General features: G+C 36.7%; 5 protein-coding genes across 6 annotated transcripts; 2 read left to right on the top strand and 3 right to left on the bottom strand.

Annotated features, from left to right (window-relative positions):
* The first annotated feature begins 245 nt into the window (after positions 1 to 245).
* Positions 246 to 2,668, top strand: LOC109002729 (E3 ubiquitin-protein ligase APD1-like). 2 transcript variants are annotated; one of them, XM_018980599.2, is made up of 8 exons: positions 246 to 462; positions 532 to 758; positions 869 to 965; positions 1,051 to 1,128; positions 1,598 to 1,818; positions 1,904 to 1,973; positions 2,081 to 2,384; positions 2,460 to 2,668. In XM_018980599.2, exons 2-8 carry the CDS (start codon positions 573 to 575, stop codon positions 2,536 to 2,538), a joined length of 1,035 nt encoding a protein of 344 aa, XP_018836144.1. In that variant the 5' UTR covers positions 246 to 462; positions 532 to 572; the 3' UTR covers positions 2,539 to 2,668. The 2 variants fall into 2 exon arrangements, with proteins under 2 accessions (XP_018836144.1, XP_018836143.1); XM_018980598.2 differs by having other exon boundaries at positions 259 to 458.
* Positions 2,669 to 3,270: 602 nt separating this feature from the next.
* On the bottom strand, positions 3,271 to 10,685 carry LOC109002730 (cytochrome c oxidase subunit 6b-1-like). Its single transcript, XM_018980600.2, has 5 exons — positions 10,360 to 10,685; positions 4,672 to 5,022; positions 4,470 to 4,552; positions 4,307 to 4,388; positions 3,271 to 3,602 (listed from the first exon to the last, which is right to left on the bottom strand). The coding sequence occupies exons 1-5, from the start codon at positions 10,399 to 10,401 to the stop codon at positions 3,549 to 3,551; spliced, it is 612 nt and encodes a 203-aa protein (XP_018836145.1). The 5' UTR covers positions 10,402 to 10,685; the 3' UTR covers positions 3,271 to 3,548.
* Positions 10,686 to 13,610: 2,925 nt separating this feature from the next.
* LOC109002731 lies at positions 13,611 to 18,567 on the top strand. Its single transcript, XM_018980601.2, has 5 exons — positions 13,611 to 13,857; positions 14,290 to 14,404; positions 14,543 to 15,181; positions 15,303 to 15,486; positions 18,110 to 18,567. Exons 1-5 carry the CDS (start codon positions 13,781 to 13,783, stop codon positions 18,130 to 18,132), a joined length of 1,038 nt encoding a protein of 345 aa, XP_018836146.1. The 5' UTR covers positions 13,611 to 13,780; the 3' UTR covers positions 18,133 to 18,567.
* A 202-nt stretch (positions 18,568 to 18,769) lies between these two features.
* Positions 18,770 to 20,135, bottom strand: LOC109002719 (cytochrome B5-like). The gene is made up of 2 exons (XM_018980578.2): positions 19,767 to 20,135; positions 18,770 to 19,699 (listed from the first exon to the last, which is right to left on the bottom strand). Exons 1-2 carry the CDS (start codon positions 19,845 to 19,847, stop codon positions 19,352 to 19,354), a joined length of 429 nt encoding a protein of 142 aa, XP_018836123.1. The 5' UTR covers positions 19,848 to 20,135; the 3' UTR covers positions 18,770 to 19,351.
* Positions 20,136 to 22,217: 2,082 nt separating this feature from the next.
* Positions 22,218 to 23,870, bottom strand: LOC109002733 (3-oxo-Delta(4,5)-steroid 5-beta-reductase-like). The gene is made up of 2 exons (XM_018980604.2): positions 23,650 to 23,870; positions 22,218 to 23,524 (listed from the first exon to the last, which is right to left on the bottom strand). The coding sequence occupies exons 1-2, from the start codon at positions 23,686 to 23,688 to the stop codon at positions 22,394 to 22,396; spliced, it is 1,170 nt and encodes a 389-aa protein (XP_018836149.1). The 5' UTR covers positions 23,689 to 23,870; the 3' UTR covers positions 22,218 to 22,393.
* Positions 23,871 to 25,098: the final 1,228 nt, after the last annotated feature.

The following is a 25,098-nucleotide window of genomic DNA, read 5'->3' as shown; positions in this document are numbered from 1 at the left end:
TTCAATCGAGTTCCAAGAGGCGTGTTTGTATCTCAAAATTTTGTCAAAGAGCTAGAAAACTGTAGTTTGAGGAACATGTTTTGCTAAGAATTCTCAAATTTCAATAGCCAGACAATAGGCCAAACGTGTTAAATAACTGACACCTAACGTTCAAGTGTCGTTGGTTACCCGCCAATCACACTGAAAATAGGTAGTTAAACTTCGACTGACACAAATAACATAGCTTGTGCCCTTCCAGACCTACTAGTCTTCCTCTTACACATTCTTCACTCCAGCAGACCAGTAGCTCTCATCTTGCTCCTCTCTCCCCCAAAGTCTTCTCTCCCATTCTTCGAGAGAGAGGGCAATGTACCGGCAGCTCCTGACGACGATGCCTTCAACGAGCCATTATCGGCGGTGGCCGTGGTGGCGAGAGACCTGGGCTCGCCTGCTGGCTCCTCTGACCATTTGGCTATGTGGCATGTAATTTGACATCTTTGACGATTTCCTTTTAACAGACTTCTTGAATCTCAAAATGGGCATTTTTTGCAGTTTTCGTCAGCATCCGATATGGGTTTTATGGGGATTCCCAGATGGTGCTTGGACCGAGCTCCTCACGGTTGATTCAAGCAAGCTCTGTTTTTGTGGAACAAGTTGAAGTCAGAGATGATGCTAAGAAAGGGTTCCTTCTTTATTCCTTCTCCGAGAAACCTGACTTGAGCTCCCAAGCAAATTGGAGTGTATCAAACTACATGATTCTTACATCCCAAAGCCGCAAGGTAGGAAATGATTTTTTTTTTTTTTTTGTGTTTCTTCAATATTAAAGTGAGTTCATCTTTAGAGAGATTGAAACGCTCTGTTTAGTTCTTTTTCTTTTTCTTTTTTCCAGGGATTTTCCTTTTGGTTGAACAACGGATCAACAATCCGTATAACATGTGAGGCTCCAACTAGTGCGTTAAATCGACTGCAAGTGGTTGTGATTAAAGGTTCTTTCAGCTCTAACAGCATTTTCTCCTACATTTCATCTAGAATGTTGAATCGACCATTTACAGATAAATACATCTAATACAGGAGAGCGGACAGTCAACACAGTATTGCCAAAAGCAACAAGTTCCCCTGATGCCCTTGCATCCCATGAAGCAATAGAAGGTAACCAATCTACTAAATCAAGATATACTTGAGCAACTTTAGTTTAATCCAGTGTAAAAATATGCATTTCAGCTGAATTTGGGTAGTAATCAGTTGCTCTTGTATTGGTAATGCTGGAAAAATGTCTACTCAAGCCGGATAAAAATTTGAGGGCTTTAAGTGCGAGAGAGATACATGAAGTGGGTCATATAGTATTCAACTCTGTCACTGAAACACACACGGGCAACAGTAAATGTGTATGACTTACTTCGTGTGTCTATCGTTTCCTCACTTGAGACTTTTAGTTTCAGGTAAGAACTTGAAGAGATTTTGATTCGACAATGCTAATAGGTCTTAAAAGGAAAGAAATTGCTTTTCTGAAATTCTTGATTGCTTGATTGCAAACCCAGTCACTGAAACTATAAAATAAAGGTGTTGGACCTAGACAGGTAGAAAGATCCATGAATAGATTCGTTGCGTATTTTGGCAGGTAAAGAGGCAGAATACAGCATCGAGGAAGATGACAAGTACTACCTTGGCATCATCAACACGAATCCTGGAAGCATAATTATAAACATGAGAGTGAATGTTTCAGCTAAGATATATGATACTTCTAAAGCTAAGAGCATGTGCTCAACACTAGCGGGTTCGTGTCGGATCAACCTTGTATTCCCTGATATTCAATATGTCATACTCGCCCCACCTGACGATGTGAGGCCTCATCCCTTAGCTGTCAATACAATTTTCTCAAGTTATTAACAAATTTCCCCAAACTAAACTCGTTAATTCATTGCAGGGGGGCGGTGATGATTGGTATATTGAGCTTTCTTTTGTGGCACGAGTGGTAACATACATTGCAATTTTAGGTACAACACCAAAGAAGAAGAAGAATAAAAAAAAGGATTCATTGGTTAATGGTTCCACTGTTTTAGAAATCTCACCTTTGTCTGTGGTCTTGTTTGTTACATTGCAGGATTTTTAGTAATTGTAGTATTTCTGATATTGAAATACCTTGGAGCCTGTGATGGAGAGAGTACCACAGTAGACATAACAGTACCAGAAGAGCGGGAAGTAACCGAGACTGACCCTATAATGCCGGTGAAGCCGAGTCGAAGCACATATGGAACAGGTGAAGAAGGGGAAGATTCAGAAGCAGATAGCAGCTGCTCGGAGGAATTATATGATGCAAAACTATGTGTAATTTGTTACGATGAGCAACGCAACTGCTTTTTTGTTCCGTGTGGCCACTGTGCCACCTGCTATGAATGTGCATCAAGGTAAATATATCAGGTGTTTCATAGTCTCTAAAGATGTAAATTTTTCTGGAGGTTTGATTGGATTCAATCTTGCAGGATTATGGACGGGGAGAGTAAAGTGTGTCCAATATGCCGGCGGCTTATTCACAAATTGAAAAGATTGTTTCACTCTTAGAGCTAAAGAAATGAGCTAGTGAATCAGTGATTACCTTTGTAACGAGATTTTATGTCTGGAAAGAAGAATTTTACATTTTGTGTGGAGAATAAGTGCCGATACTTTCTAATGTTCAAGGTTATCCTAACTACTACAGTTTGCAACAACCCCCAAACTCTGTCGAGCAAAATTTTGTAGCAATCCGCAAGGACTTTATCATGCTAGCAGCCGTTTGCCACGACTCTGGCGGCAACTACCGCATGCATGGCTTCAGAGTGTGCACCTGGTGAACCGAGGGAAGCGCAAGCCTCCATCCGTTGTGGTAGTCACTAAAGCCGAAGCTGTTGATCTAGTAATCATCATCATTGAAGGAGACTCGCTAGATGTATCACTACCATCCAAGATACTGTATACCCGGAGAATAGCACCCTTGTGAAAGACGTCCATGTCTGGTTAATGACTTTCAGTGTTTCATAGCTTGTTCTGCCTGCAAAGTCCACAGGACTGCAAAGTTTTCTGCACAAACTAAATTGTAGGAAACATTTCCATTTAGCAGTTCCATCTCATGTTTTCCAACCACCGCATCACTGTTAGTCCTCTTGAGACCCTTGTAACCATTTTATATTCTCTTTTACTCATTAAAAAGAAGTGATTATCGCATCCAAAACACGTGATCCTGAATGAGAAAATAAAGCAGTGGCATGTAGACTTTCCCAAGAAACAATATGATTTATTATGTTATCAGAGAACCACTGATTCAAATAGTACATTTTTATTTTCGATTTCCATTCAGTAACATCCAACTGTTATGGAACAGTTAAAGCACAAATAAATGATGGCAAAATACCTCAATGATACGAAAACAATAACTTTGTTTATGAGCAACAATTTCTCTCTGTATTTGAACTGGAACTAATTCCAATATACCAAAATTTCTTATTATCTCATTGTTCTAAAAGCATGTTCCCCGAGGTTCCATATCTCATCAAAGAAACCACATCTCAAATTTGGTAGCAACTTGAACACATCACCTACAGAGGTCCTGGAAAGCTTCCATTCTCCCTTTGTTCGTTCCATCTATCAACCTGGCAATCAAAAAAAAAAAAAAAAGAAATTTTAGAATCTATGAAACACTGTGATCAATTGACCAACCAATGCATCTTTATACTATCGCCAGTTTATAATGAGCACGGAGCCCATTTGTGCTTATATTCCCGTTTCTACTGTGTAACTAGATACTAGTCTCTCTCAGCAGCACCAAATTCTCACTATTTGATTCAGAGGTATCATTATCACTCAAGAAATTGTTGATGTTTATACAGTACATGGTGTCAATCAACCATGCCGAGTCCAGATTCAGATACACTGCATCAGCTCTACAAAAGCCAAACCTCCAGGTAAGAGGTGTTAATTCTTACAATCTAGGCCTCCCCTCCTCCACCCAGGCCTCCACCCCCCTGCCCCCCCCCCCCGGGGCGGTTGTGTCTACTTCAACTTTGCAATAAGCCTCAGGAAGTCAGGACGTCCTGGACACCCAGTGCCAAAAAAACACCTTTGCAATAAACTTTCTCATTGGTTTCAGCAGCAATTAAACATCATCAACACAAAGTGAGTATGCCAGGACCTCAATCAGATTGGGTTTAAGGTACAAGATATATAAAAGCAGTTTGGAAATAAAACCCGTGGAAATTTATCTAACATCTAAGCAATTAGAGCAAACCTTAAAGATGATTGAAAAGAAAAGATAAAATAATAGTCGTGTGTATGCAAAAGGATTGAAGACACATACCCATTCACCTGGGCAAAGAGCACGATAATATTTTGCAAACTTATCACACTCCGAGGCACCTTCCCCCTTTGCAGCTATGCACCTATAAAAGATCAGATGAGATGTAATAACCAAAATGAGTTAAAAAAATTAACTGGAAATCATAGAAAAAGTTTTAACTTACCGATGATACTCAACATATCGAGTAAAGCAATGCCTCGTTTGATTTGTGGTGGGGAAGCGAAAATCTGCAGGTGCTGTCTCAAGCTGGATAACCACAATTCAAAAGTGAACAAAAAGGAAACATAAAGATGGGATGCTGTGCAAATGATGCAGTTAGGTAGCAACAGAAAGAAATTATGGCTTAATGATCTAGGCACGGTAACCTTAATCTCTGGTGTTTCTTCAACAGCATCTTGATCACCAGCATTCTCCTCCTCAGAACTTTCAGTGGTTGCTTCGGTTGCCTCGGAACTTTCACTGGTTGCTTCGGTAGCAGGTGGAGCAGCTTCACTAATGTTTTCAACAGTATCAGAATTGACTTCAGGGCTCTCCCCAGCAGGAGGGATTACTTCACTGCTTGTTTCAGTGGCAACCAGGGTAGCTTCAGTGCTTTCTTCCGCAGGAGAAGGTGAGTCCTCAGCTTTATTGGTGACAACTTCCTCAGCTGCAGAAGCTACTGGGTTCTCAACCTCTTTTTCTTTGTCTGATATTTTTTCCTCCTTCAATAAATATTGCTGTAACTCAAAGGTGTCAGTCAGAAATGTTACCCTTCTAATTACGGAGGAAAGGATTCCATAAAATAGGCCAAAATGGGAATTTTTTATTAGTGAAATCAGAAATTGCATGGCATGAAAATATGATGTCAAGCCCAGGAAATCGAGACCGTGCAAAATATCAATCATAAGGGACTTTAAGAAGGTTGAAAACCCAATAAATCCTTTTAATAAGGAAAAAGTCCAATAAACTTAATCAGTCCTCCTAAGCTCATGCTGGAATTAAGCTGAGGAACTAGAGTCAAAGTTATTGCAATTAGTATTCGGAAGTAATAAGACTGACTAAACATTTTGGGAATGTCATTGCAGCATTTTTTTTTACTTTTTGATCGGTAAGCAAGATTTTATTGATCAAAAGAATAGGCAAAAGCCAAAGTATACGGGACATATACAAGAGCAACGCCTAAGCATGCTTAGTTTAGAGATACAAGGCAGTCATGAAATGATAAGCCATGAAAATCAATCACAATCGACAATGGAGTAAAGTATTGAAAAATAGACTTCTAAGCTCATCCATTGACTGCACTTGATCTTCAAAACTTCTTTTGTTCCTCTTCCTCCAAATACACCACCAAAAACATATTGGAACCATCTTCCAAATTGAGGCGATCTGATAGTTACCCTAAATGGCTTTCCAAGAAGCTAGGAGGTCCACTACCCATCTCAGCATCACCCAAACTATTCCCACCCAAGCAAAAACATCATTCCACAATGTCCTGGCAATATCACAATGAAGTAGTAGATGGTCAACTGACTCCCCACTCTTTCTACACATACAACACCAATCCATGACTATAATTTGACGTTTCCTTAGATTGTCTAGAGCGAGGATCTTCCCCAAAAAACCCGTCCATACAAAAAATTTTGCCTTTAGGGGCACCTTCATTGGTGTGAGGATAGTACACCCAAAATCTTACCAACACCAAAATGAAACCAAAACATCCTACAAATTCACCCCATATGTAACCGTCTTCAAATGATATAAAATTTTGGGTTCATTGTTATTTAGTTAGGTTTCTTAAAAGGTGATGTCCTCCTTATGAAGGAAGCCAACATAGATACTGAACGAGTTGATCTCTATAGTGGCCCCTCGATATGACACAACTAATTTTAGAGTTAAAAGATAAACTATTGTTTCTAAGCATGGTTTGCCAAGTTTTTTTTTTTTTTTTTTTATAAGAGATAAATTTTATTGATACGAATGAAATAGACATAGCCCGTGTACACAGGAGGTATACAAAAGAACACCTAGATACATTCTATAAACGGTAGATTAAAGACAAGAAGTCATGAACATTGTTCCCATTTAGTACAATAGCTGAAAACCAAAGCATTAAAGTGTGTACAAAAAAATTCTGAAGCTCTGCCATTGTGCGCTCCTTATCTTCAAAACAATGTTCATTCCTTTCCAACCAAATACACCACATGATGCATAACGGGATCATCTTCCACATTGCCGCCACTTGAGGACAACCTTGAATCTTCTTCTAACAGCCCAATTAATCCACCACCCTCAATGGCATTACCCAAGCAACATCATCCTTTCTAAAGATCTCATCTCACAACACCCTTGTCCCCTCACAGCAATAAGAGGTGATCCACTGATTCTCTATTCTTTTTACACATATAACACCAATCCATCACAACACACCCCATTTTCCTCAAGTTGTCTGTGGTCGAAATCTTCCCAAGAGTAGTAGTCTATATGAAGAAAGCTACTTTAGAAAGCTACTTTAGAAAGCACACAAGACCTCCAAATATTCTTCCAAGGGAAGGGAATGTTAGTTTGTGATGTCAACATTTTGTAGTATGCCCTAACTGTACATGTCATCGGACCTCCACAGCATTCTATCCTCCTGTGCCGTAAGGTGTCCCCTGCAGTATATCAATCTGAAAAAATCTGAAAAGGTGGGTATTTCCAGATCATGAAGGTCCCTATTAAAAAGGATATTTCACTGGTGAGAGCCATGGGAAAATACCCGCAAATCCACCACTGAAGCATCCCTGTTAGCTGCAATACGATAGAGAGCTAGAAAGGCCCTATCAAGAGCGCAAACTCCGCACCACACATCCCGCCAAAACCTGATTCTAGTACCCTCTCTGGCCACAAAACGGATATGTTTTTCAAAACATGGCCGTCCCCTCCTTATAAATTTTCATAAGCCCACACCATACCCCCCCTCGCTTCATTGGAGCACCAACCCCCCCAAGCACTTCCGTGTATAGAGTCAATAATTTCCTTCCACAACGACTCCCCCTCCAAGTGGTATCTCCATAACCATTTCCCCAATACTGTATTCCATTTAACAAGATGGAATTTCTTTTCCTCCCCCAAGCCCCCCTATAAAAACACCTGAAAGAGTTTCTCAATCCTATTCGCCACCCCTGCAGGCATAGGAAACAAAGATAAAAAATAGGTGGAGAGATTAGTTAAGGTGCTCTTTATTAAAGTGAGTCGACCCCCTTTCAATAAATACACTTGTTTCCAACCAGCTAGCATTTTCTCTAACTTCTCCACAACTCCATCCTAAATAGCTCTAGTCTTAAACGTTGCTCCCAACGGAAAGCCCAAACATTTCATAGGCAACGAAGACACCTTACAATCCAAAAGGCTTGCTAAGCTATTGATATTGGGCACCACGCCCACCGCAACCATTTCGGACTTACCAATGCTCACCTTAAGCCCCGACATTACTTCAAAGCATAATAACAGTGCTTGTAGAGTTTGGATTTGGCTATGGTCCGCTTCACAAAAGAATAAAGTATCATTTGCAAATAAGAGATATGAGATGATAATAGAGCCACTAGTGCCATTACCCACCTGGAATCCGGATAGGAAACCTCCTCCAACAATGACCTTCACCATCCGGCCAAGTGCCTCCATAACTATAACAAATAGAAGAGGGAGATAAAGAATCTCCTTGCCTCAAACAACGGGAACTGTAAAAAAAATCAGCAGGGGTGCTGTTAACTAGAATCGAGAAATGAGCGCTGGAAACCCAATGTCGAATCCATGAGATCCACCTATCACCAAAATCACACCTACCGAGCAAATATAAAAGAAATTCCAAATTCACATGATCATATGCCTTTTTCATGTCAAGCTTACAAAGGATGCCTGAAACTCCCTCCAGCAATTTGTGATCCAAACATTCAATTGCAATAAGAACTGAGTCAAGGATTTGTCTCCCATGAATAAATGTGTTTTGAGACTTGGAAATAATTTGTTCCAACACCGGGCTTAGTCGACTAGTAAGAACCTTCGAGATGATCTTGTATACCCCACTAACTAGACTAGGATGGAAATCCTCAATTGTCGTAGCCCCATGTTTTTTGGAATGAGAGCAATGAATGTCGCATTGAGGCATTTTTCAAACTTTTTAAAAGAGTGGAATTCACATAAAACCTGCATAACATCACCTTTCACAATGTCCCAACATGTTTGAAAGAATTCCATCAAAAAGCCATCACCTTTCACAATGTCCCAACATGTTTGAAAGAATTCCATCTAAAAGCCATCCGAACTCGGCGCTTTGTCCTTGGCCATACCGGTAATGATGTTATAGATCTCATCTTCGTCAAAAGGTCTCTCCAAACAACTTGCACTCTGCGAATCAATTGCCTCAAACAACAAATCATCAAGCTTCGGCCTCCAACAAGCCAGTTCTGTAAGGAGGTTCTCGTAATAATGCACAATATGTTTTCTAATTCCGGGGAGCGGGGGAAGAGAGCACTTGAGTACGTAAGTGAAGTTTCTCGATAACATTGTTGCGCCGATGTGAATTAGTCACTTTATGGAAGAACTTTGTACATTTATCAATAGAAAAAGAATGAACCAGCGTGCCATGGCTAACTCCAAGCGAAGCTTTATGGAAGAAAAAGAACTTCATACATTTCCCCCCAAAGCAATAGAGGTAGTTCTAGCATATAGCTGGACACTCATGCTTAGGTGTCGCTCTTGTATATGTCCCGTGTACTTGGGCTATTCCTACCTTTACCATTAATAAATCTCTTTGTTTACTGATAAAAAAGGAAAATGTAAAAGTATCCACAAAAAAATGGAAAGAAAGAAAAAAGCTATATTCTTTTTTTTTTCTTTAATTTCTATTGGAACTCCATTGTTTTACTGAGATTAGTGTTAGGGTCCCCCACCCCCACCCCCAGCTTGCGTATCTGTTTTCGATATTGTAGGATGGAATTTAACTTTCCCAGAAAAAGGAAAGTCTTAGATCCTACCATGATGTTCTTAAAATATATCATGCAGTTTTTAACAAAATCTTGGTGTACTCTATGATTGAAGCACCGAGATGTATCTCACCTGATATCTCCTTGAGGTGCAAAGAATAACATATCATCAGCAAGTAACCATGCACTCACGGGGATTAGTATAATTGACCAAAGACAAATTCTGTTATGAACCCACTAGGTAGAACTCACCCTTGAAAATTAGCTGGTAAGGGAAGGGAGCCTAGGGGTTTATAAACCATCAACCAATCTCATACTTAGTCGATGTGGGATTGTAACAACCACCACGCTCCGCAACCGACGTCCACGGCGGTCCCTGCGCTCACACAGACTGGCTGTACGCTAGGTCTTTTTTCTAGCTCCGGGCGAACACTGCCATGCCGGCATCACCTCCCGTGCCGCACGATTGCAACCGTCGCAACATGGTCTTAGATGTGGAGTGGCTCTGATACCATTTGTTATGAACCCTCTAAGTAGAACTCACCCTTGAAAACTAGCTTACAATGGAAGGGTGCCTAGGGGCTTATAAACCATCAACCAATCTCATACTTAGTCGATGTGGGATCATAACAAATTCTAAAACTTTGATTAATTCTAAGAGTTCACTAAATCGAATAATTAGGTGCATTTCATATCGAAAAGAAGGTTTATCAATGCTCAGAATCGAGACCATAAAAATTACGCTCCGACATTCACATTATGGAACACACATATTTAATCAATCAACTTACTTTCGGAAGAGTATAAATTAAAAATAAATAAATAAATAACTTCTTTTTGATAATCATGAGTGTCCGGGCTAGCTTGAGGTGCGATAAATAACTCGGATCGTTTCCCACATCCATCTGAACAGATCCATTCTAGTCTAAGAACCCAGTGCACAAGATCGAAGATCCATGCATGATTGAGAACAAGAATTCACCCGAAAAAAAATACAAATCAAGAACCAAAACAGATTCACCTCAAGCCAATTTTGACATTTGTTTCACTCAACAAGGCTACAGACTTTGGGTAGTTTAGAGGGGAAAAAAAAAAAAAACATAAGAATATTACCTCAGAAAGGGTTGGGATATCGTGGCTTTGGGCTTCCGCCATTTCGATGGAAGAGGATGCGATGTATTCCACAACCACAGCTAGGTGAGTAATGGGTCTGCGGTGTGTGGGTGGGGATCGGCGTCTAGGGGTTAGGTTGTGAAAGATGGTCTTTTTATTTTCTTAACTAGTTGTTTGTTACGGCGATTGGTCAATCTTGTTTCTGACACTCTAACGGGGGAAGTCCACTCGGTTCTTCCACGTGTCAACTTTGTGGCTTCACACGCTACTGTGAGAGATCCATTTTTTGCACCGGATCTAGGAGCATGCTCAGTAGTAGTTTATCTATATTTCATTTGATTTGGAAAGGTTAAAGTGATAGATGAAAGGAGGAAAAAAAAGATAAAAATAATGAAGAGAGAGAGAGAGAAATTTTGAAAACAATTATGTATGGATAGACAATGTCAATCTACATTAAGATTGTTATTGTAGCATGGACGTATTTTGTACTTCCATTGTATAATTTGTTGAAAAAGATTTTTTGAAAATCCTTTAGCTATTTTACATGAGAAGCATTATGCTTGCAGAATGAGATCAAATGATAATTTTTTAAATAATAATAAACTAATTTATGAATAATAATGAGATAATTTGAAATAGGTAGTATTTGAGTTTTGGGAAAGAAAAAAATTGAAGAAAAATATAATAAAATTAAAATATTGTTATAATATAATTTTTGTTTTAAAATTTGAAAAAGTTAAATTATTTTTTATTTGAAAGTTTGGAAAAGTTGTAATGATTAGTTTGAAAATATTTGTGTAACTATATTTGAGTGATGTTTAAAAAATAAATGAGATAAGAGGAGATGTGATGAAAAATCTACTAACAAATCTTATATAAAAAAAATCTTATATATAAGTCTACTGTGTTAGTAGACTGTGTTAGTAGACTTATAACAAATCTTATAAGTCTACTAACAAATCTTATATAAAAAAAAGTTGTGCGTTGACATGGTTTAATGAAATATATTAGATCTACTTTAGAATAACAATAATTTTACAATTTGATAGATCACATTAAATCATATCAATGTATAAATTTTTTGTGTAAGATTTATATATAGATCAAACATTTTTCATTTTACACATACTTATAATTTATAATCCATTGGGAATGTTCTAAGAGCGGGTCTGCAAGACTTAGAACTATGTTGCGTTGAGTGCAAGTGCAACAACGTGGGATTCGTTTGGCTTCTAGGTTTGAATGTTGCTCATATGGCTCTTGGAAACCATAGATCATGCATTCTTTATGGGTGATTTAGCGAATGCAGTTTGGAGACATTTCTTATCGTTCTTTGTTGGGTTGGAAGGAAATTACTACGTCCTAGTGGAATAATTTTGGAGTAATGTTATGTATAAGTTTCAAATATACAAGTTATATACTAGGGTTGTACAAGAAACCGAAGAACCGACCTAGACCGACTCAGACTGGCCGTCGGAGCTCAAAATAGGCCGAAATCGGTGGAGAACCAGTCGGCATGTGGCATAAAATAGTATAAACCGATATCGGCCGGTTCAGCATCGATTCAAACTTGGTTCAAACCGCTGAACCGGCTGATTAAAGAAATATTATTATTTTTATTTGTAATGTATTAAAAAAAAAATTAAGTAGAACGGAGTCGTTTGGTGGCATCGTTTTAAAATTAGATTGTCTTCTTCCTTAGGCGTCTTCTTCCCAGTGCCCCGCGATCTCATTTCTCATATATATATATATATATATATATATATCTCATCTGCAACACACACTCTCTCTACTCTCTCAGATGAAGCTTGCCGATGAACCGATCGTGAACCGCCAGAGAGCTACTTGTGTTGAGATGGCCGGTTTTTCTCCTCCCAATCGACCGGTTTCGGCTAGTTTCCTTCCCCAAAAATGAAGTATCGGTCGGCATTAGTTTTACCCTAAAACCACGCCGATGGAGTCAGTTTTCACCCATATTACATACAAACCCTTTTATAAAAAAATGAGTCATATTAATAAAGAATAATATTTTTTTTTTACAAATTTTCTAAAATGGAATCTATTTTTTTACAAAGACTTGAGCGGGACTTATACAAAACATTTCTCATAATCTTGTCAGGTCTGATCAAATGAGTTTGCTAGCAAATATGCTTCTTCGAAATTATGATTATCACCATATGTAGCTAAAATTTGATGTTTCCCCTCCAAATTTCTTTTGTTGTCCAAAAGGTTAAATCTTGCTAAAGGGTGTTATGAATATAATATAAATAATTAAATATATTTTTTTTATTAGTTTAAAATTTTGAAATAAGTGGTAATTTTATATTGTATCAGACGTCCCAAAATCCTAACTTTAAACTCTATTTTATTTAATTAAAATTTCACATATTAGACCTATTCATTGAGAGGAAGTTTGACCTACCACCTACACATGAGAAACGTATTAAGAATATAATATAAATAAATAGATTATTAAGAATATAGTATAAATAATTAGATCCATCTCTTTCCATTACATATGTAAGTAGCATATAAATTTAGTTTTTTTTTTCTCCTTACAGCTTATCTTTAGGATTTATGTAAACCTCAAATTTTTTTTTAATAAATAAAATCGAAGTTCCGTTCTAACGAAATAAAGAAGTATTTGCTCTTTATCTTAACATGGGTGAAGTTGCTTAATTAAAAGACAGCTAATGCTTCAAATATGAAATGGGCTGTGCATTGGTATGATGCAATACCAAATTCACATTTTAAGCAACAAGAAAGAAACTACCAAAGTGTAACTTCTTCCCCTAGCCTAAGGCCAAGAGAATGGATCCAACGGGCCACACAACTGTTTACATTGAAAATTGGGTTTTTTTCGTTTTTTTTTTTTTTTTTCTCTTTTGTTTACGTTTCAAGTTAAATTTCGTAAAAATAAACTTATAAATAAATATGTCACATAATTTTATATAATATGTTAAATTTGTTATATAATAAAAATAATTTTATAATATGATTTGTTCCATGTTAGTTTGTAAATTTATTTTTAATTTTATTAAAATATTTTGTTATTGTGTGGTTGATGAAACATTGATTGTGAATCTTAAATCAGGTTTTTTTTTTTTTAAAGTAAAGATTAATAAAAAATATCGATGCCGTATACCAATTTTGACCGCACGTGCAGGAAACGACGCCGTTCCTTCTGGTTTACGTTGACGGCGCAAAATAGGAAAATTAATAAATATTCCATCGTGAGGCTGCGCTCGTCCCTCGAGAACACAATTATTCTTGCTTTCCCCTTCTTCGGAGCGCTGGCTCCACGAAATCTTGCTCTCTCCCTCTCTTTTTGTTTTTCTCTTTCAGATTCTGTTGATCGGAATATAATCTCCATCCATCGATCTGCTTCGTAGCGGGGTATATATTTTTTTTGAATTTTAAAATGGCTTCGAGTTTTGATCGGTGGGAGAAAGATCCTTTCTTCTCTGCCGCCGATGAAGTTCAAGAATCGGCCGACAGGTACTCCATTAATTTCATCTATCAACCATTTTCAATTTCTCTGTTGGGTTTTTCTTTTCCTTGTTTTGGATTTCCTATTTGCAGTCTGTAGTTTGCCCTAAAATTTTTATATTATTTGTTTGGTAGCCAAGAAAATGTTCTGAAATAATAGGTAAAATGAATTGTAATTTAGATTTTTTTATTGTTAGAACATTTCCGCGAACCTGTTTGTTCTATCGGGCCCCATTTATGATTAAGATTTTTATTTTTCACAACCAAATGTAGCGTGTTCGGTTCTTCGCCTATTGTATATATATGGCTCTTTGTTGGACTCAATCACAGGCTGAAGTATGGCTATTCATCGAAGGTTCCCTGTCACTCTGAACCTTAAATGCTGAGTTTGGGCTTGGTTGTATGTAATATTATTTAATTCGTATTTCTATTCTTGTGAAGGATGGAATCTACGTATAGAACATGGATTCATGCAGAGAAAGACGCGTCTAGCATGTGGGATTCCGAAGAACTCCGCCGGGATCTTCATACCGCCCTTGGCACTACCAAATGGCAGGTAGTCTCTCACCTTCTGTGTGTGCCTGTGCATCCGCACGCATACTCAGCTCATGTATATTGGATATTTAAGTGATTGGTGCTATACTCCTATCAGTATATTGAATACGTAATTGAAACTTTTGGGTGAGCAATGCAGTTAGAAGAGTTTGAACGGGCTGTCCGTTCCAGTTATGGGAAAAACTCAAGTGATGATGCAAGAGGCCGGCACCATGAGTTTATTATTGCAATTGAAGACCAGATTTCAAAAATTGAAAATTCCTTGAGGGTATCCAATCTTTCAGAGAGCAAGGCATCATTGCCTTGGGTACGATTAGATGAAGGTGAACGCAATGAACTTGCATTGTTTCTTTCAGGACCGTCAACGTTTGTAGACAAAACCACTGTAAAAAGTACTACTCAAAAGGATATTGAGAATCCGCGAGTGACAGATAAAGGTTCAGCACATGATTGTTCAAAGAACTCACAGGATTCAGCTGAGTGGGATTCTGTGGAGGCTAGGGAAGACAAATCACATGGGCATAGGAGAACTGCTAGTGCTAGTGCTGACATTGGTGCTTGGAAGATTGTGGTTCCCGATGACGAATGCCAACAGAGTTCTTCTAATGGGCAGACTGTATTACCTTTTCGAAAGATACCCAGTTTGTCAGGATTTCTAAGTTCCGTGGAATATGCTTCCAAGTTGAAGTGGTCAAAGAATGGTTTCAGGAAGTGGAAGGCAATGGATCGCCAACAAGAAGCTGATACTGCATTTTTGCAATCTCCGCAGTTGTCCAGGGTGTGTGTTCAATGACTTCAATCTGTTTCTGAGCTTAAGACAAAGTATACTTGTTGATTTGTATATCTGCAGTTTTGTATTCATAATAATTTTTTCAATTCTTTTCTTCCCTAAAAAAAAGGGCATTAATGTGTGCTATGAAAGAAGTAAGAGTTGCCTGGATGGTTGCGACGATTGTTATGATAAGCAACTTTATGGCTGGTATGGAGCTATTCAGAGACAGCTTCAAAGATCTCAGTACCAGATGCAATATAGTCGGCCTGTGCAAGTGATTTTTTGGATTGCTCTTCTCGTCTTTTTGATTGGTAAGCTTTGCTGAAATCTTCCACAATTTGTTTTTGTTCATGTTTAGAAAAAATCCATGTCTGCATCTTGATCCTTGTTCGTTACTTTGTATCTTGTTTTGTTTTGGTTGATTAACGTATTTATGTTGTACAACTAACAAGCCAGGTCTAGTGACCTTGAAACTTTGCCACCACAATTGTAATATTAAAATTGTATACATAATAATAGTATCTCTTGTATACTACCTGCGTACTTGGGTTGCACCTTTGCGCTTATTAATGAAGATCTTATTACCTACCTATATATATTTACACCCATAAAATGCCTGCTGTTTGTCTTTTACAAACTTCCACCACTTGTACATGTTCTAGTTTTTTTTTTTTTTCCTTACACTTATCTATCTCAAGCTTCACTCATGACTTAGAAGGAAGGCAGATTTGATGATACATTCATTCAGAATTGGGATTGGTGATTAAGAAACGCCATTTCCCATGGTTCCACATGATATGAATAAATGATACAAAAGAGAAATGCAAAGTTTGCTTTATTCGTATCACATATATAATTTTGCTAAACAAATAGATTTTTGCATGCCAGCTAGTGGAATAAAAATCATTGTCCTACTCTTGCCGCCAAGTACTATTTCTTTGCCAAGTTTTTGTTGAGGGAAGATGCTTGAGTCATGTGGCACTAGCCTAATGTGGCACATGTCAACAAGATAGATACCTTCACTTATGTCTACATCTCCAACTACGTCTTCTTTTGGCCATCTTATGCACATTTGAGTGATTGCTTAAAAAGTTTGTTTGAATATGTGCACCTACTAATCTAGCAAATAGAGAAATGAAAGTCACAACAGAGTGGGAGCACATAGAACAATGGTGAGAAAGCAAGATAATAGGACTAAATGTTCAAGAACTGTGTGAAAAATCCAGTTTGTCTCCTGAATTTAAACAAGTCTACAAGAATTTATTTTTGGTTATTCACCTCTCAGAAAAAAATTGATTTTTGGTTATTTTTTTTCTGATAAGTAAAAATATATTAATATCGATAGCTGCAACCAAGTACATTGGATGCATACAAGAGATAACACCTAGCCCATAATTGAGAGCCCCTAATGAACATCGCCCAAGAGGGAGAAATTAGAAACCTATCCGATAACCAAGCCCTATTGGGACAAAACACACCTCCCCAAAGCAAAGCAAGTCACTGTAACTACCCTAACCCCTTGTTTCCCACACAATTAATACTTCACCCGAATGATCCTACAAGGACGGAGGAAGGCTTTATGCCCTCCCTCCAGTCCTCCCTCGACTTGTACTATCTCCTTTTGCGTTGTAGTTGATTGCCTAAGTTAGACGCTTTAACTCATTGTTTTTCTTAAATCTAGATTTTGTTTCAAGCGAGTGACCTGCCTCAATTGCAGTGGGAAGTGTTGTGAATTGGTCACCAAATCCTCCACATGTAATCCCCACACATTGATGTATCTCATTAACCTTTTGCAAAACCCAATCCAATGATGATCCAACCATATTGTTTAACAGAGGAAGAGACAACAAGGGGACAGCATCTTCCCCAGACACAACTCCCAATTGTACACCAGGCCTTAAACATTCCTCCTTGCAAGCTACCAACGACAAATCCATATCCCCCCCCCCCCTCCCCCCAACCATCTCCTACATTCAAATCCCGTTCCTCCTCAACAACTCCATTGGTTCTCTCCAATGGTGAGGTCATGGTCACCATTGGAGGTTCTGGGTTGGCAGCAAGTCTCTACAGTACATCAAGTTCCTTCACCTTCGGCGACCCTTTATATGCAACTTCGATGGACCCTACATCTCCTTCAAACCTCGGCGTTACATTATTTTTCCTTCAACTTTGATGAGGGAGCCATAGTTTCTTTGAGGAGAACACTGACCAAGGGTGTAATACCGACTATCGGCCTTTCCTGTATCACGTTTGGAAATGAAATTAAGTTGCCTTTAGAGTTCTGCATAATATTAATGTGTCAAAAGGGATGTATTCTTTTAGGGATGTAATAACTTTAACATCTATTTTAATATTTTCTATCTTGTTAACTTTTTTGTCTGTTCAAACTTCCATGCCATACAATTCTGTTTTGGATTTTTGCTCTCTTTTGCTGATCAAAGGGGTTTCAAATTGAATCAAGTTGCCTGATGAGTTTTCCTTCTCAATTTGGTATTAATGAATGATGCTACCTTTTATTTTAAATTTTATAGTCTCTGTCACACTTGTTGATGTGATAACTGGCAAATTTTATATGACTTCATATGCTTGCTACTTAAATAGATAGCTACTTAAAATGTACCACAGTGACAGATGTGAGTGAGAAGACAAAAATCTAAGATGAAGAACAACATTTCTCGATATCAATTGTCAAAAGAGGTGTAACTTTGGACTTAAAAAGTATAACTTTTGCATCTATACATATATATATATTTTTCTTTAAATTGATTTTGTTACAAATGACTTCATCTATTGAAAATTCTATATTGCAATGTGATTGTTTCCAATTTCATTTAAAGCTTATACTTTTGTAATTCTAAATCAAGCGCCCTAGGATGGGGTTATGTCCTTGTCACTTTCCTTTATGGAGGCTTATGCTTTTGTTTCTCTCCACAGCTATAATATCATGTGCGCTGTAGAAGGGATCCATCGATGTTCTCCATCTGGGATTTAGTAGCGGATGGCTGTCTAGAGGATCTCGGGGAATTTGAATGAATGCACATTGTTTGGCTGTCACTGGAGTTCAATGAAAGGTAGGTCTTGTCATTCTTTCTCACATAATGCCACGTTTTAAACCTGTAAGCTTTTGGGTGATTACATCAGAGTGACACCCTACCCCCCCACCCCTCCCCGCTCTTGGTTTCTGCTTTTTATTTTTTCTCTCCAATTTTGATTTCTTATGATGGTTAAACTCTGTCATAAGAGGCAAGGAGAGTGCAAAAGAAAGTTGGCTTAGGGTTGTAATTCAGAATATGTTAGTTAGCCTTTTGCTTCTGAAGATGTAAAATATATAAATATTTTAGTGGAATTTCATTTGAATTTCTAGCTGCCCCCTTTGGTGTAGCATGTATATCTATTTAAACTTCCTCATTTACTTTTATTTATTTTTTTAATCTCTCCCCTGTAATTGTTGTAATATGTAAGAAATATCGGGACCTGTGGGATGTTGGTGCATGCATGAAACAATATTTATTTATTTATTTTGAGTAAGATTTTATTAATGAAAAGATGGGTATTGTCCAGAGTACACAAGTTGTAGATATGCGAAGCACCTTATAATAGAATGAAAAAAAAGAGCTAAAAAGTTCTGAAAACTAGTGCTAGAGCAACCAGAATGTGTAAAACACCAATGATCAATGTTAAGTGAAAACAATCCATAACATTCGCCACCGTCTGTTCCTTATCCTCAAAGATCCCATCGTTCCTCTCTCCAAATACACAAAGTAACTTGGAATCATCATATCAAAGCTTCATCTTCTCCCTGAGAACAAGCCAACATTTCCACCATTCTTTCTGGGAGGAATGACCCAATATAGGCCATGTGTAAGCATGGAGTTGAAAGTTTTAGATCTAAATTATCTTTTTGTCCTGTTACGATGTTTGCAATCTGTTTTGTAAGTTGTTTTCATTTGACTTGGTCGTTTGAATGGAATGGGCAATGAGTTGAGAAGGGATATAATAAGAAAACGACATAATATAACAGAGTTAATTTTAGTCTTAGGCCGGTGTGGAGAGCACACCATTTTACTTAAATGCAAGACATAAATTTTTAAATTTAACTTTTAAATCAAAGATAATATTAAAAAAGATTAACCACTTTCATCCATATTATTAGAGGAAGATGATCTGATTGGCGATCTAGGGTGCTCTGGTGAAGTATCTGTAACAGAAATAGGAGCCACCAATCAAGAAAGGGACGAAGAACTCGAGGAGGAGAGCCACAAACTTGGACAGTCGGTCATGCTTGATCACAAAAGCAGTCATCTCAGCTTTGTTCTCGGATTCCTCGTAGGCAACTTCCTCGGAGTCTCCGTCTTGGAATATGTGTCCTTGAAGAACACCCACCTGGTATTTTCGGAGCAAGCTTTGAGCTCCCTTGCTGTGTCCAACATCCTCAAACTCCTTGGAGGCGTCCTTCCCTGCCGACTCCATCAACACCTCCTCTCCTCCTGGGTGTTCCTTCAAAAACTTTGTCACGTTCAATACCTGATGAAAAACACGAGTCAGTTCTCTGAGAGAGAGAGAGAGAGAGAGATCAGAGAGAGGGATTTACTCTGCCATTGATGACAAGCCAGCAATCTTTCTTTGATCTGTGTCGTTCAACTTGAGAGAGGGTGAAAATTCTTCCTGCCATGGTTACTGAATAATGAGTAGTAGATTGGTGCGTTGGAAGCCAGAAAATTGGTCTAGATTTTGCACCAATGGAGTGAGGGGGGCTTTAATTTTGTAGAAGAAAGCTGGGATTGTTTGGCACAAAGCAAGTAAGCAAGCCACGTTGTGGACGTACGGTGTCGATTCTCAGTAGAAGAATGGTGGGTGTTGGACCGAGTTTTCGTAGACTTTCCACCTCCAAGTCATACAACACGATTTTTATTTCACAGGATCCAAGATTTCAAATATTTTATGAATCACGTGATGTGGATGATGTATTCTTTAAGCACATATATTAGTTAATTTGCATTCAAAATTCATCTCAACTCATTTCATATATCATTATAATTTTTTCAAATTCTTACATAAAATATAATAAACAATTCAACTTTTTCAAATTCTAAAAAAACTTTCTCAAATTCTCACACAAAATATAATAAATAATTCAACTTTTATTCTACTATTCATAAACTATCTCAATTCATCTCTGAATCCAAACCACTTCAATTTATAATTTATAACTTAAATAATAAATTTTACTATTAAAAAATTATTTATTATTTAGTAATCAAATGTTTAAAGCACTTTCAACCATATTATACTTATTTAGAAACAAATTAAAAAAATAATTTTTGAGGTATAAATGAAGATTATATAATTTTTTAAAGATTATAACTGTATTCTTAAAAGTTTGAAATCTATAATTATCTATAAGTTTTATGAGTATTTTTGCCAATTGATGCTTTTTTTTAAAAAAAAAAATTTGAAACTACATTCCAGATTATTCGAAAAAATACGTTTAAAAAAAATCATTAAACGTACTTTTTAACTGATTTGAGATTAAAAAGTATTTTAATATGTAACACTCAAACAATCTAATTTTTTTATTAAAAATTTTTTAAAACTATTTAAGCACTTTTTTAAACTCATAACACAACTCCAAACATGAAGCTTCTCTCCAAGCTTGCCGTATTAGTAGTGTATTTAAATTCCGACTTTTAAACAATAAAACTTTGTAACCCCTATATATTATATCTCTCTCTCCAATTATAAGATCTATAGAATGAACTAAGAAGTCTTCAGAAATCTCAATCCATTGGCTTGCAACGCTCAATGGGCTACAACATCTTGGCATTTGCAAGGGATGATGCGAATAAAAAAAATGTTGAAAAAACGAAGTGAATTTTTTAATCAAATTATGAAGATGACAAAGATAAATGAGTAGAAATAATCAAAGTATAGTTCAAGAGTTTAATATGTATACTTTCAGAGTGCAAAATATATTTTTCTATTATTAAATTTAGCTAAATTTTTTAAATGAAAAATACTTTAACTAATTTAACTAATATATATAATTTTTAAAACAGTGTCAATGTTAATATTTTTCTATTACATGCTCACTCTTCTTTCTTTCTATGTTATTTATGGGTAATTTCACAATTTTTTTTTTCATAAAAAGAGATACTAAAAATTACTTATACAGTTTCCAAAATAAAATGATGAGACAATATAAAAAAAAAGGTAGGCACTAGACAAACTAAAAAACTACTAGTTTTAAATAAAAATTAGTAATATAATTGACTATCTTAATTTTAGAGCTTTGTTATTCAATATCTCCACACACTGCACATTTATTTATTTATTTTTTAATTTATTTTTTGATTTTATTCTTATTAAACTTATTGAATTATTCTATTCATCATCCATATACCACACATTTAGTAAGATAAAAAAAAAAAGTGTGACGTGTAGATATGATGAATAGAATTTTTCTTAATTTTATAAGTTCGACTTGATCATATATGGACAAGTTTGATTGCTTTTCATTCTCTTGAAGATTCATTAAAATAGTGCTACTAAATATTGGTCATTTATAGAGTAATGTTATATATTACACTCTCGATACACTTTTATTTTTGTTCTTTATTTTCTTAAAAGATAATTTCAAAAGTTATCTAGTAATATTAGCCCCATAATATAAGGATGAATTAAATAGGATGAAAATGTTATATATAAAAAATAACCTTATATATGCTAAAACAAGATATATTACAAGTACAACAGTCGCCATGCTAACTAAGTCCCGTTTAGATAGTGAGATAATATTAAATAATTTTATATGAAAGTTGAATAAAATATTATTAAAATATTATTTTTTATTATTATTATTTTAAGATTAAAAAAATTAAATTATTTATTATATTTTGTATAGAAATTTAAAAAAATTATAATGATGAGATCAGACTAGACTATTTATGTATCGATACATGACCTAATGCTCACTTTGGTTACATATAATATTTTATAAATTTACCATTCAAGGATAACCTTTGGTCTAATAACAGTTACAAACTTACAAGAAAATGCAGAACAACACAGGAGTTCATTGATTAATCTTGATCCATAAAATGCAATACAATACTGTTTTCGTTCATGCTTTTATTATTAAAGAACATCACCAGCAGAACATTCAATTCACAAACATGAAAGACAGAACCCCAGAAACGTTGGCCTGTTCACTTCACTTTCTCAAGGTACAATCTTGTAGCTTTTCATCTTATCTATCCAGGAAATGAAGGAATTCTTGGAGTTCCTGAACCCCAAGAATCCATGCTCTTTGCTCTTGTTCATGCTATCGATTAGAGATTCCCCTCCCAGAATCAGGTCTACAAACCACCACACCCCAACTTCTTCCAACTTCGTAGGCTGCAGTTGATTCTCCCTTACAATCTCCTCCCAAACAGCATCCTTGCCCTTCATCATCTCCACTAGGCTCAGTTTCTCACCCTCTTCAAATCCACAATCCTCAATCCCAAATTGCTCGGCCAACACTTTCCAGAAGTGTTTCCACCGGAACACGTCCCCGTTGTTGCAGTTAAATGCTTCGTTCCTAGCATACGGATCCACGGCCGCCCATATATGCTGCTCGGCGATAAGATCCGCATCCGAAGCCACCGAGTAACAGTCCCATGCCGCTTTGGTGCCGGGGAATTTCAAGGGGAGCCGCTCGTGCTTGCATATAGCGGCGTACACGCAAAGGGTGCCGATGAGGTTCATCAAGCTATACGGCGAGAACCCGAATATGACGTTTGGTCTGTGAATGGACCAAGTCAAGCCCTCTTTTTTGTCGGCCTCCTCGAACAGAACATCTTCGAGTGTGTAATAGAAATTCGACACCTCCAATCGGGGCAGGTCCTCCGTGAAAGGAGGATCGTGGGGTTGAATCTTACCGAAGGCCTCGAAGGGTCCGATGTACTGCTTGGTCCCGGTCTGGAGGCAAACGTGGCGGAGATTCGGCGCGTTCGGAATCACTGCACGGAGCACGTTGCGAAACATGGCGCCGTTGGCCTCGCAGTTCTCGGCCTCTGTCGATCGGCTGACCCAAGTGACGTAGAAGATGTGGGTGACATCGGTCAATGGAGAGAGCTTGGCCTGGGTGTCCTCCAGATCCGAGACGTCGCACTGGATGTACTCAATCGGGTGGTCGGCGTTCCAGTCGGGACGCGGCCGGCGCGCCACGCCGTAGACCTTCCATGGCCCACCTGGGGTGTCGGAGAGAGGGAGAATTTCAGCTAGGCTGTTGCCCACGATTCCAGTCACACCAATCACCAGCCCCACACTCTGGAAGCCTCTCGGTTGCTCATCTTCCTCGAATTTCTTCTGCAAAACGAATCAGCAACAACTTCATCAACAAACTTAAAACCAAACTAACAAAGATGGAAAAGACAAGCATAAAAAGAAAGAGATTCTGATTATGTAGACGAATGTTTTTGGATCAATCTTACCTTGGCAGCGCCAATAGCTCCAGCCCACCACCAGCTCATTTTCTTGATGAAGATCGATACGAGGGAAGAGAAGAAAGAAGATAGCCAATACCTAAAGAAAAATCAAATGGGAGAGGATTAGGTGAAAGTGTGGCTAACGGTCAGTCCATGTATGGGGTTTGATCTTGCGTTGCAGTTTTTTACTCCTTCCCAATTATTATGAGAGTGATAAATACATTAATTGGTTGTTTAAGTTCCACGCTTTCAATTGAAAAAAAGGAGTAAAATTTATTATTAATAAAATTAATTTTTTTATGTAAATTTTATATATATTTTTTAAAAAAAAATACGCCAACAGACATTCTATAACTAAATAAACGTTAAGTAATCACACAATCATCTAGATTACTCTTATTATTAACAACAAGTAATTATTGGCAGATGAGATGACATAAGCCATGACATCTCACGGACAGCTCCGTGTTCCCCTGTTCTGTCTAGAAGCTTCGGTTTTTTATTGTTTTTAAAGTAAAATATATTTAGTTTTTTTTTTTTAAATGAGATTTATTATTCATCATTCTCACAAACCACATTTTTTTTTATTTTTTTATTTTAAAATTTATTGAAATTTTTTATTCATCATACATATACGACATATTTGATAAGAAAAAAAAAATTGTAAAGTATAGTGTGTGGAGATGATGAATATAATTTTTTTTATAAAAATAAACTTACGAATGAATTTATTGATAAGTTAGAGTATAAAATTATTTATATTGTAAAATAAATTTAAAATATTATATAAAATTGTTGAATTTTATCTAAAATTTATTTTTATTATATTTATTGATATAAGATATATTTTAAAATTAATTAATTATTCACTTGAGCAATCTTTAGAAAAATTATTTACATCAGCATACTATTTACATTAGCCTCAACACACTTAATGTGTTGAGTTAAAAAAAAAAAATTAAAACTGCGGTGTGTGAAGAGTTAGGCTAATGTATAACTGGCCTCTTGTTCTAAAACAGAAGTCCATGTCAGCTTCGAGGATGCCACAAAGGTGCTTTAAATATTTTTTCTTTGTTTGATGGCAATATTAAAATAAAAGAAAAGATATTTACATCATGAATTGTGCAACTGTGAATTATACAATAGTCGCGTAATCACTTTAAAAAAATGAACAAAATATGAGACTTATACGAAAAAGATTAATTTTTTTAATAGTGTATCCTACTTTTTTTCCAAAGCGATTACGCGATGTTTATGTACTTTACGATTGTACGTAGAATTACTCTTAAAATAATTTTGTTTTGAGGCCTTAAATATCATTCACTTTATTAGTGCACATTTTAGCCTCGATTTGAATTGAAAATTCATCTCATCTCATCATTATAACTTTTTCAAAATTTTACATAAAATATAATAAATAATTCAACTTTTTTAAATTTTAAAATAATAATAATA

The sequence above is a fragment of the Juglans regia genome, chromosome 15, assembly GCF_001411555.2.
Source record: "Juglans regia cultivar Chandler chromosome 15, Walnut 2.0, whole genome shotgun sequence".
Taxonomy (NCBI): domain Eukaryota; kingdom Viridiplantae; phylum Streptophyta; class Magnoliopsida; order Fagales; family Juglandaceae; genus Juglans; species Juglans regia.
This window is presented reverse-complemented; position numbering and strand designations above follow the sequence as displayed.

Excerpts from the sequence above, each read along its gene's own strand:
- LOC109002719 (XM_018980578.2), bottom strand. The coding sequence starts at position 19,847 with ATGGCAGGAAGAATTTTCACCCTCTCTCAAGTTGAACGACACAGATCA. Across the intron at positions 19,700-19,766 it reads GGCTTGTCATCAATGGCAGA|GTATTGAACGTGACAAAGTT; the intron begins GTAAATCCCTCT and ends GTTTTTCATCAG.
- LOC109002729 (XM_018980598.2), top strand. The coding sequence starts at position 347 with ATGTACCGGCAGCTCCTGACGACGATGCCTTCAACGAGCCATTATCGG. Across the intron at positions 1,819-1,903 it reads TACTCGCCCCACCTGACGAT|GGGGGCGGTGATGATTGGTA; the intron begins GTGAGGCCTCAT and ends AATTCATTGCAG. Across the intron at positions 2,385-2,459 it reads TGCTATGAATGTGCATCAAG|GATTATGGACGGGGAGAGTA; the intron begins GTAAATATATCA and ends TCAATCTTGCAG.
- LOC109002733 (XM_018980604.2), bottom strand. The coding sequence starts at position 23,688 with ATGAGCTGGTGGTGGGCTGGAGCTATTGGCGCTGCCAAG. Across the intron at positions 23,525-23,649 it reads GAGCTATTGGCGCTGCCAAG|AAGAAATTCGAGGAAGATGA; the intron begins GTAAGATTGATC and ends TTCGTTTTGCAG.
- LOC109002731 (XM_018980601.2), top strand. The coding sequence starts at position 13,781 with ATGGCTTCGAGTTTTGATCGGTGGGAGAAAGATCCTTTCTTCTCTGCC. Across the intron at positions 14,405-14,542 it reads TTGGCACTACCAAATGGCAG|TTAGAAGAGTTTGAACGGGC; the intron begins GTAGTCTCTCAC and ends TGAGCAATGCAG. Across the intron at positions 15,487-18,109 it reads TCTTCTCGTCTTTTTGATTG|CTATAATATCATGTGCGCTG; the intron begins GTAAGCTTTGCT and ends TTCTCTCCACAG.
- LOC109002730 (XM_018980600.2), bottom strand. The coding sequence starts at position 10,401 with ATGGCGGAAGCCCAAAGCCACGATATCCCAACCCTTTCTGAG. Across the intron at positions 4,553-4,671 it reads AAGAAACACCAGAGATTAAG|CTTGAGACAGCACCTGCAGA; the intron begins GTTACCGTGCCT and ends GTGGTTATCCAG. Across the intron at positions 4,389-4,469 it reads CGATATGTTGAGTATCATCG|GTGCATAGCTGCAAAGGGGG; the intron begins GTAAGTTAAAAC and ends GATCTTTTATAG.